This window comes from Wyeomyia smithii, chromosome 2 (genome assembly GCF_029784165.1).
Source record: "Wyeomyia smithii strain HCP4-BCI-WySm-NY-G18 chromosome 2, ASM2978416v1, whole genome shotgun sequence".
Taxonomy (NCBI): Eukaryota; Metazoa; Arthropoda; class Insecta; order Diptera; family Culicidae; genus Wyeomyia; species Wyeomyia smithii.
In genome coordinates this window covers 176,369,520-176,381,594 of record NC_073695.1, presented here as the reverse complement: position 1 = coordinate 176,381,594, position 12,075 = coordinate 176,369,520, and the positions used below count along the sequence as shown (strand labels likewise).

Below are 12,075 nucleotides of genomic sequence, written 5' to 3'. Positions count from 1 at the left end.
TAATATTAACAAAACGACTTAAACTTTTCTCTTCCTCTTCCAATTTTCAACATTTTTAAAGGGAAGGAGGGGGGGGGGGGGGGTGATATATAATGAAAATGAAATTTGTGTCGGCCTTAGTGGAAAATTTGAACCCTTGTGGGTAGGGAATATTGGTCACACAAAAGTTTTAGTTGCAGAAAAATAAATGTCGACTTTGATATTTAGTAGGGGAATTATGAGATTATTCATCTCATCAAGCCGATATTCACGAAGAATGCACGGACTAAACACCAAATTTTCACGAAATCATTGAACAAATAAACAAAACACGCTTACGTGCTCATATCGAATCGTTCAGCATTGTATATTTAGTAAACTTAGCTAGATTTATCCTGAATTTTGTAAAACAAACCATTTTTCATAACGCTTCCATATCCATCTCAAAACTTCAATCACTGCTCAATTATTCATCTCACAACGCCTCCATATTCATCACATTGTTAATCATGAATGAATCACATTATCATGAATGAATGTAGCCGCAGCCAGTCGTAGTAGGTTACCTAGATATCCGATGTAGTTGTTTACGTGCAAAATGGGTAACCTAGGTAACCACTACAGTGCTGTATATTTATGTCAATTATTTCGGAATAATTCAACATTTTCAGTATGATTTTTCCGTATTAACAGAAACTGATTAGGCAACTTTTGATTGTCTTCAACGCAGTGAAAACAGATAAAAATACATACAGTTGAAATTTAAGAATTGTACAAATTCATCTCATATATTTTTGCTAATTCAAGCTTGTTTTTGGAAATTCGAGGTGAACATTTTAAAGATCAAAGAATTCTTAGTGTAGTGAGTGATTTTGTTTAGTGATTAAAGTAAAAAGTGGTCAACTAGTGATGAAAAAAAACTTTGGTTGGCTGCTGAACGAGTCTCGTTTTAGCCGTATAGAACAATGCGTGGATTTTGTTTTCTGAGGTGGGTGACTGAATTAAATGAGTTTTCGAGTGCAGATGCCTGACTATAATATCAAATTTAGAGCTTTTAAGTGAGTTTCTGAGGATTTAACTTTATGAGAAATCTAAAGTGAGCTAAGAAGAATCCATTCCATGGATTAGTAGATTGGTTTAGTTAGGAAATATGCGTTTTGCCTTTCTCCTAGATAAGTATAGCATTCACTAAAAAAACTAAAGGTATAAAAGTGCTCCAAAGTGGCGAATGTCGTATATCACTCGACTCAATTCGAAAAGCTGAGCATTTTCTGTATGTGTGTGTATGTGTGTGTGTGTGTGTGTGTGTGTAACGCTCTCCCAAACTCACTCACTTTTCTCAGAGATGGCTGAACCGATTTCCACTAAATAAGTGTCAAATGAGAGTTCCAGCTGCCTCATACCACCCTATTGATTTTAACTGTAATCGGACTGTAAGTTCGTCTGTAATGTATCGAAATGTAAAAATCACGAAACTTCATTATCTCAGAAACTACACAACCAATTTGAACACCATTGATATCTGACAAACGGGCTAGTTAAGGGTTAACTGATAAATTATGATTGAGCAAGTGGTTTCATAATTCGGCTGCTCTATACGTTCCCATTTCATTCGATTATAATCGAACTTAAGCAACCGTTATATATTAAATTGTTAAAACAACGAGTCTATTATCTCAAAGATTACACGACTTATTCAACATTACTAGCGTCATACCAACGAGTTATCTCTTAAACTTACAAACAACTAACTTCATAACAACTTAATAAGTAATTCAAAAGTTATGGAACGAAAAGAAATTCAAAGACTATTTTAAACTATACCTGCTTTGATCAATATACGTGGACTCAACATAATTTAAATGCGGTTTCGTACTATTTGAACGTTCCCAGTATCGCTCGTGATGAAATTGTTCGAAATTAAAAGTCATTACTTTTATTTCGCTATTTCTTAAGCACTAACATTACGTCAAATTCTTCAATTACAACATCAATATTTTAGAACCCAAAGAGTGAATATACTTTTATTGGATTGAAGCGTCCATGTAAATCTATTTTTACAAATAATAAGTTTGAATGAGAAAGGCTGGGTCTGACCGCTTGCTGGATTAATTTAGGTTTTTTTGTTTTCAATTGTGTTTTCATGATGTATATATGTATATATGATGTATTTGTGTGAGAAAAAAATAAATTAAAAGCGTTAAATCACAGTAAAAATGATTTCAAACAAATTCATTATTCTACTGCAATATTTCACCATTATTTTATTATTATTTTACCAAAAATCGGATCGATGATTTCTGTTCCATATTAAAAGTAAAAAATATTTCAAACAGGACGGATAAATTCATTACAAAAATGTTATTTACATTTATGAAACATTTCTATACAAAACATTCCGTAGTTATATTGTGCGCTATAGTTATGAGAATGTAAATAATATATTTCGCTGACGTAACGACGAGTCGCTAGTTCTAGGTTAATACTTGAAAACGGAAAAAGTTCGTTATTACGTTGATGCTACAAATCAACTGTTTGCCGTTGTCGCTCTCCGGCTATATTTGTATCCCCATAAACTCAAAATCTCAAAGAAACCTTTGATTGGACGATACTGAGGCAGATTCGTTGGGTTGCGTATTTTGGGTACAAATGGACTGGTTCAGTGCTTTATCTGGCCAAAACATATTCCTTCTATCAGCATGGTATTTCTGAAGAAATAGAATCAAAATTTTCTTCAAACATTCGATCTCATACACATTTTGAATAGTGGCCAAAACACTAAGATTAAATCTCGGTTTTGACAAATATCATAACATTTTTTGTTCAATACTTTCATCGGTCTCCCACAGCGAAATATCATTGAGGTTTGCAGGATAGTGTATACATTCGAAACTGGAACATTTTTGTTTTAAAAATCGTTCACAGCAAATTTACTGCCGGACTTTTGAGCAGTTCAGTTAGAACTTAGCATGCTCTCATTTCTCTCTTGGCGTGTTTTTATTAAAAAAAGAGAACATAAAAATAATTCCTAAATTTTAATTGTCATCTGTTAGAAGTATTATTTGAAATGAGCTCGCGACCTGTTGTGGAGAATTCACGTTTGGAAGCTATGGCGTAGTATTAAAATTTGTTTTTTTTTTATTTTTTATTTTTTTTTACATTTCAGCAGTCTAGAGCCGTCTTTTCGGCCCTGAGCTACTCAGCGCCAATTTCCTAGGTCTCGTAGATCCGCTTCAACCTGCTCAAGCCATCTAACACTTTGGGCCCCTCGGTTTCTTGTGCCGATTGGGCCATTGAAGAGAATTGAAATAGGAATTTCTCCAAGTGGTGCCTGCAGTTCCTGATTTATACACCTGCGCCACTTTCCGCTTTTTTTGTACTCCACCAAATATTATTCGCAACCCTTTCCGTTTAAGTACGGCCACTTCTCGTATGTCCTCCGTGAGCAGCGTTCCATTTTGAAATCCATAGAGAACTACTGGTCTAATGAGGGTTCTATGCATCGTCAGTTTCGTACAGCGCCGTATGGTCGTGAATCGAAGTGTCCGCAGTGTCGCAGACCAAAATGACCCGATTTCCAGCTCCAGTTGTTGGATCTCCTTACTTGTGTTATTATCGGCGGTTACCGGAGATCCCAAGCATACGAACTTATTTACCACTTCGTGTTCATCGCCGTCTATGATCAGTGTCCGTGGGAGGCAAATGTTGGTTTCTCTCGAGCCTTTTCCTTTATATACTTGGTTTTCGACGTACTAATTCCTGAGCCAACTCTCCTAGCCTCCACTTTAAGTCTGGCGAGAATTGCCTCTGCCTTGCCAAAATTTCTCGTAATAACGACGAGGTCGTCTGCAATGCGTATGAGTTGGCTACCTTCGCTGAAAACCATGCCTCTTGTTTCGGTACTCGGTTTACATCCTCGAGAACAATATTAAACAACGTGCAGAATAGTCCATCTCATTGCGCGCATCTCGAAAGGATTCGAGATCCAAACTAGCCCCGCTATGCGGATTGTAATAGCTGGTCTCGATCGACTGTGTCATAGGCTGCCTTGAAGTTCACGGAGACGTGATGTGAAGGCACTAGAGTTTGCAATATTCCCGGAAATTGATTTCCCGGGAAACGGGAATAAAAAATCTAATTTCCCGGGAATTCCCGGGAACCGGGAATGGAAAAAAATTCTTAGTAAAAATGATATTTCAATAAAAGTTGAATTATAAAAAGTATCTTAAAATCGTTTACAATTTTATTATCAATTCGAATGAAAAACGAATTACAAAATTCGAATTATTCAAGTTTATATCAAAGCCTCTTCGCTAATTTTTATCAAATATATTTATTGTGCCATTCCACGATGCGAATTATTTTTAAAAAATAAACTGCAAAATCAATCTAGTTTTCATTGGCGTAACAAACCCTTTTGTAATTGGTATCACCATTGATTAGAGAGTAGGATTCCATGTAAGAATTTTGATTTTTCAACTAGAACGTTATTTAGCCTCTCGGTAGTTTTCTTTGAAAGACCGAGACAAACTGGAAAGAAATGATAGAATAATTAATAATCTAAATAAGGTAGTTTCAGAGCATTTGAATGTATACGTAATCAATCTCAAAGATGATTTTTCGTGTGAAATCACGGCCACGACCCGAATTGCGCTGACTGAGTTATTATTAAATTATTTATTTCTGGTCGCATTGATTCACGGGTTTAAAATTTTCTTAATTGATTTAATTTAATTTTTATCAATGGCAAAGAAAGAAATCACTATTCGCTCAGTAGTTAACTAACTGTCAAAGAATGAGATTGGACGAAGTAAATATTTGCCTAATTTTTCGTTTACTGAATAAGACAGCAAATATTTTCGACAAATAACCGAAGCAAATAAATTGATAGTACTCGGCAAGTAAATATTGACCGTCATTTCAATTTAAATATTTACTTCGTATAATGCCCTTTTAAAGCTGCTATCACATCGTTAGTTCCGTGTTTTGATAGTATATAAAATTTTATTGCAAAATTGTATGGGAAATTATACTGAATCTTGCGAAATTTTTCGAAGAGCTCGGGAATCCCGGGAATCAATATTTCTGTTCCCGGGATCCGGGAATCCCGGGAAAAAGTAATTCCCGGGAAATCGTTCCCGGGATTGCAAACCCTAGAAGGCACGATGTACTCTTAGCATTTCTAAAGGATCTGCAGAAGAGTGAAAATTTGATCCGTAGTAGCACGTGCTTGCCCTACGAATCCTCTTCCTAGAGGAGAAAGACAACGGAGTAGACTTTGGGAGAGGACTTCGTAGGCGGTGTTGATCAATGTTATCCCACGGTAATTGCTGCGTTGTAACCGATCGCCCGTGTGCTAGATGAGACATATAGGTCCTTGCAACCATTCCTACGGGAGCCTCTCTTCCTCCCAAAACCTGGAAATTAGACAGTGAAGTGCCGTTGCTAATGCCTTCTTGTCGTATTTATAGAGCTCTGCCGGCAGTCTGTCGTTACTTGCGCTCGAATGTTTGTTAGTGACCCAAATTCCCGTTCGATCTCAGGGATATCGGGATCGTTTGTAGGCGCTCCAAGGTTATATTCTTACCCGCCTCCTTCTGTTGCTTCGCTATTAAGGTGCTTTAAAAGGGGAGCTGCGTAGCCGCAAGGTTACAGAGTCCGCTTTGTCAAGCGGATGGTCGTGGGTTCGAATCATAGTAGGATCAGGCCATCCGATGTCAAAAAGGACTCAAGCATGGGTTTATTCTCAGGCTCCCCACCAGTTACCTTTCCTTTGCGCTGAAATCTACAAATACCTTCGCGTGTCTTCCTCTTAACAAAAAATAAGTCCCTCTTAAATTGGGTGTAATAATCGTTAAAAATCTGTCCACGTGGTATGTGGATGGCCCCTTAGCAGCTCTCTAAACAGAAACTTCGTGCATGAGTATTAACTATGCTAAATTATTCTTGAAATGACAATATTCAATATTAGCATGATGTACCCAGCGTTGCTTGGAACGAAAGGTTTAAAAATCAGCAATTTCAGGTTTTCAAAATGACATCTTGGGTCAATTTCTGTCTTCTGAGCATTATCCCATTCCAGACAATACTCATATTTGGTGGTATTTGGCTGTTTTGATATTTTTCCAGACACCAGAAAATCGGTTTGTAACAAATTTGTTATTTAAAAAGAAATAACATTCATGTCTAGAAACAAGACATACCGTCGTATATTTTGCAAATGTTAATAGTTTGTACGCTGTACGTGCATCTGTTTGCTCGTACATATACAGAATAGATAGACAATGTTTCGAAAGTTGCCAGGTTTTTTGTTCCATCTTGTATGATGTTAATGTTAGTTATTTCAAAGCTTTCATTGGCTGTTCAAAATTACATTACGATCTGTAAACTCTATGCATTGGAGGAAAACAAAAACATTTGCTTCCTTGCAATTGGTTGTAAGCCATGTTTGAAATACAGACTTACGCTTTACGGAAAACAAAAGGATTTGAAGTTCCGCATGTATTTTTTTTCTTTCACTAGATTCGTTTCTCTAAAGTCGTTTGGGATTGACACATTGCAACGGCGCAGAGAAGTTCAACAAGCGGTGCAGCAAAAGTTCTAAACTTCGAAATCGATTCACAAAAAACCTTTCTAAATTAAATTTCCGGGCCTCACAACTTCTTTTTCGTTTGTACTTTTTGTAATCTAATTTACCTGTTAAATGTTCCGTAGAATTGTCAGCTCAAACAACCTTTAAACGTTCCAATATAGAGAATAGTGTAATTTTTATTCAATTATTTTATTGAAGTGAGTTAACAAAAAAAAAAACATTTTCAAACAAATTTCAATTCAATTACAATTTTTTCTATTACTTTTGGAAATTGGAAACTTTTGGAAACGTTTCGTGATTATCGTTTATCATCAAATCGAAACATTGTATGAGTTTTGATACACTACAAAGTTTTATTAATTCCTATCCGCTTGTATCGGGAATGACACGTCAATAAAAGCCGAGATTTCAAAGCGACTGTAAATGTTTCTGGTGGCGATGTTTTGGGACATTTCACTGTCAAACCAAATAAATAAGTCATCGATTTACGCTTTTACCGCTTTGTTTGTACATATTTGCGACAACGTTGCTGTGGAAGAGTTTCCAATATTGAAATGCAGATTCGCTACTTCTACTGTTGGCTGGGGACGTCATTACAATGTCTAACGAACGGTTATTTGGGCTGTGGGGCAAATGCCGGGGGTTTAATGGAACGATAGAATTGCTGCATAAAAATAAACTGCCGATACATGTTGCATTTGATTGTACGAAACCATGCCAAAGGACGTCTAGATTGGTAAAATCCTCTGACATTCTTCGGGCAGATCAGAACCTTACCATTTTTCCGTAAAGCAACCATTGCTGGAACCGACAAGTGCTATTTATCTGCGTTTTAATTAAACTCTAATTGAATTAAATTATGCTAGTTCAATTTTTTGTCCATTTAAAAAGTAATTATTCGCACCACAGGCAACATTTTCAAAGTCCGGCAATGAAGGAGGGACGTCGTCGCTCTCTTGGCTTTGATTACTTTGCCTGCACATCGGCTGTGTGGGTGGCTCTGGGCGTTTACGCGACTTCGGTCGGGCTCCCCGTGAAGAAGCACCCAGCAAGTGGAGAACTGTTGGAAAAAGTCGAGTGTTTATGATTAAGCGATCCCCCTGGAATCGCTCTGTGCGTTGGTATTATTCAAGGCAAGCACAGACAGACACCCATACCTGGTTGTTTTGTGATGGCGAATAATTAAAAGAAACTTGCATCTGTTTCTAACTAGGCGAGAAAAAAGCGAACGCTTTCAGCATGGCTGTAGTTAAAAAAAAACCTACGTGTTCCGATTGTGGACTCGGCGATGCCCAATTGTCCGGTAAACGTTCGGCTAGGCAGGGATCGAAACTGGACGGTCTCTTTTTGACGAAGTCTATCGGTAAGCTGTAGTCATCGCAGACGGAAATCTGGAAAGAGATTTTGGGAGACAATTTTAATAAAAATGTGGCTTTTATTATTTTTAATTAATAATGATGATGATCATTATGAACTGTTCAAATATTTTTTTTTTCGTGAAAGAAAGTTTATTTACTTTCACATCATGTTAAAAACTTGATTTTTTAATGGCGCGAATCTAGTTTAAATGTTTGAGCTTCAAGAATATAATTTGATTTACGATCTATCCCATTTATCGAATGTTCGTTATTATTGCCGAAATAAACTTCCATAGGAAATCGAGCAAAAAAACTATGACCCGTCATCTTTATCGTCAATGCTGAAGCACGTGAAATATGTCAATAAAGGATATGAAACTATTAGGGGCTTATCGTATAGCAGTAGCTTAAATCAACCAAGCACAGCGCTCCCTGCGAAAGTTATTCGGCAATCATACTCTTCTAATGGTTCCGAAACAGGCTATGACATTCGTGCTTGAATTGCGTATATAAACAACGGCTCACCCTCTATGCGATGTCAGTTCAGTGTAGCGAAATTATTTGTTGTAATAAGCAAGTCAAGTCTGGTTAAATATTACAGGCAAGATTGCATGAACAAAACGATGTTGCATACGATTTCGAGTAATGACAATAATTCAACACTACTGGTACTATCTTTGTGAAATAAATACACCAAAAAGGCATATTCGAGGTTTTATTATAATAATAAATATTAGAATAATAGAAAAAGAAGACGCGGGAATAATACTTGCCAAAGATTATAAAGGAATCGAAAATTCGATTCTCGATGTTTAGTTATATAAACAATTATTTTCATATACACCAGAATACTTTCCTGGTGGCATTTTGACATTTCATGGATCTGACGTTTTAAACAATAACAGTAACAGAGTAAAAACATAGCGTATATTATCGCTACGGTACGCTACTGTCCCTATGTTACTGAGTTTTTGATGAATCCGTTTTCCGACAAATTGTTTCTATTTTTTTTTTCACTTCTAGAACTGTTTGTCATTATCATCATGTTTTTATTTAATCTTCAAAATACATTAAAGAACCATGCATTTACAGTGTGGCTGTTTAGAAACCGTATAAGCGGTTTTCTTATTAAAATATTCAATGAGTCAAAGCGTTTCTTCACTCTCTTTCCTGGTATATTTGTTACTGTTACCTGAGACACTCTTTTCTGGTATATTTGTTACTTTTACTTGAGATTAGAAATAAATTCTTTCTGCAGATAACGTTCTTGAATTAGCTATTTTCATATCATTTTATTGTTATTTTTCATAAATTAAAACTATGAGAAAGTATAACGATTTTTCGACAAATGTCACTCAAATGCACTTAAAAAATTTCTGCATCGCTTCCAAACTACAATCGGAAACTATTCCTGAGCAATCAGCATGCTAAATTGGCACCATTTGTTTCATCGGTGAAATTTTATTGCGATAGAAATCGAACAAATCCGTCCATTTGACAAACATAAAGGGTAGAACGACCAATTGGAAGACATACCCCCCTACTCTGCGTTTGATTCCGTTGATACGATAGAAGCCCCGAACGAAGAAATCAAATCAATTTTCGACAATAAATCAAAATAAAGCGAGATGATGCCAATACATATTGTCCCGCTGCGTGTGTGCACTGTAACTGCCATTTCAATGTTGGCAGCGGCACATATGTGCTAAGTCTGGCACTACAATATCTCAAAATGTTCGCAACTGCAGCAGTATGTCTTTTCGCTAAGGGAAAAACTTTTTACTTGCGTAGATTTGAAGCACCCATCATCCCACCCCACCATATATTGTTTCATTTTCATCACGTCCAAGGCAGCCACGTGGATCGAGTGGAGAGAAATTGTTGCTTTCAATGGTTTCCACCGGTGGCGGTGAGATTTATGGCTGCTCATCTGCATGGTTGCAAAATTTCCGTGCAACCACTTTGCGCCTGCCAAGGACAGACACCCGGCCTAGGGGAAAATGGTGTGAAAACGTGAAGTGAAGCACCGCAATGGTACATCGATATTTTCATCGGTATGTCCGCAGTCCTGTGGAATCTCATCTTCATATCATGTACGATACTTTCCCCTAAGGATTGACTAAATATGCATATTTAGGGTGAATCCTCTCCCGACTCGAGGTTTCGAATTCAATTTCACACATGCCTTTTGCTTGGCCACCAGACATGCCTCGTGTTGAAATATGTAAATAGTGTTTTATTTATTGAAAACATTAAATATTTACATTTTATATTTATTACACGTAGCGTGCCTTGTAAGTTCTGCTGCTTCCGACTTGTTTTTCATTTTTTCAATTGCCTAGCCTAGTGATATGTTGAAAGCAAAAAATCTTGCTTCCAATGAATCACCGCCGCAGCGTGAATGGGCTTCGCTCCTTGATTACATTTTTCTTTCATCAGGTAGGCAATCAGTGAATGCAGAATAGAGAACTTCCACTCCCAAATCTGCCAGCGGAATTTGCCAGCCACACGCGTAGTTTATATGCGAACATCAATAACAATCGGCACAATTGCTACCGGGAACATTTATCCTGCCATAAAAAGAAACCAAATAACTCCGCGAGACGGCGGTGCGGATGTTGGATATAGCTGTTTATGCAAGAAAGGGCGAGGAAAATTTCAATCACTATTGTTCGCATCAAAGCGGAAATTGCGAGCAGATTTGTTTCGTTCTTCAAAGGACTCCCGACCGGTTGGTTGGTTGACACACCAATTGGTAAGGGATGTACGAAACGTTGCCAGCATCCGGTTGGGTAAGTTTTTTAGCGTTGAAGTTAGCTGGATTTAAATAACCTCCGTTGATGATATCGCGAACATGGAAGCTTAGTGGAAAGTGTACGTCGGTTTTTCACACCCAACGATGCTGGGTAATAGGTGAACTCGCTATATGGGGGGGTTTCTTGGCAACTATTGAAGTCTTTAAGAAATTAAAACAAGTTTTGAGAAATAGAGATTATGTACTAATAATCTTATCATAAATTGGTTTATTCAAATCACTCGGGTACTTCATGTTTTCATCAGTGGTTAGGTCTTTCTTGATTTCAATAGTACAATAGCATTCGAAAATCACAATTCTGCGCATTTTTTGACGTGTAGCTAACTTTCCAATCGATTGCTGGATAAATGAAAAAAAAAAACTGTTGAAAACTGATTGAGTTATAATCATTCGAAGTTGGACAATCGTTGTGATGCTCTCAATGTGTAGATTTCCCATTTTACACCCCACCCAGACCGTACTAAGATTTGTGTCCTGCTAGATTTTATTTCTGGCCTTATGTGCAACTATTGAAAACGGCACGTACGTAATAATCAAATATCTTAAATACTATTTATTATTTTAAGATATTTGTAATAATACAGGTAAAATTTCAGTGCTCAATCCTGAATGACAAGAGGCAAAGTGTACAAGACTAATGAGCGAATTTTACAACTGAATGACTTTCAAATCTCCCAGACGGTCTCGAGGTACGACGCTGGCCGAATGAGCCAGTCGTCGTGAGTTCGAGTCTCGGCTCGGGAAAGACTGTTAGTGTTAGTAGGATCGTAGCGCTAGCCCCGCAATTGTCCTGTACACTAAACAGTCGTCTGCGAAGTCTGTGTATAAATAAACAGAAGGTCGAGCTCCGAATCTGAATGTAGAACCAAGGTTTTGCTTTGCTTTGACTTTCGATAAAGGCGTTCCATAATGGACCTTGTTACAGACCTTCAAGAAATATCAATACTGACTCCTTATCTTAACTTACCAAACAGTCTTAAACTGTGGTTTGGCCATTGCTGAGCGTAAGTCGCCTTCACTTCACTTGGTCCATGGCTGCTGCTCGCCAGCTCTGCAATCTGCGTAGGGTCCGTAAGTCGTCTTCCGTCTGTCCCGTCCCTAACAGATTTGGTTCGAAAACCACCGTTACCGGACTATCCTGACTATGCCGCTCTCCATCTGCAGTCTACCGAAAATGGTACGTAACACAAGGTCAACTTGGTGCGACGGCGAATTCTATTCGATCAGAGCATCTTCCAAAGACCAAAGTATGCACGATTTCCTATCATAATTCGCCGTTGAATTTCTCTGTTGGCACCGTTTACGGCAGCTACCTGTGAGCCAAGGTACAC

General features: G+C 37.5%; 1 protein-coding gene across 2 annotated transcripts in view; it reads right to left on the bottom strand.

Annotated features, from left to right (window-relative positions):
* LOC129721878 (uncharacterized) overlaps positions 1–12,075 on the bottom strand; it is a 375,832-nt gene that overhangs the window by 44,216 nt on the left and 319,541 nt on the right. For both annotated transcript variants that reach the window (XM_055674963.1, XM_055674964.1), the window contains exon 5: positions 7,837–7,962. In XM_055674963.1, the coding sequence (XP_055530938.1) occupies positions 7,837–7,962 (126 nt within the window). The remainder of the gene's footprint in view (positions 1–7,836; positions 7,963–12,075) is intronic.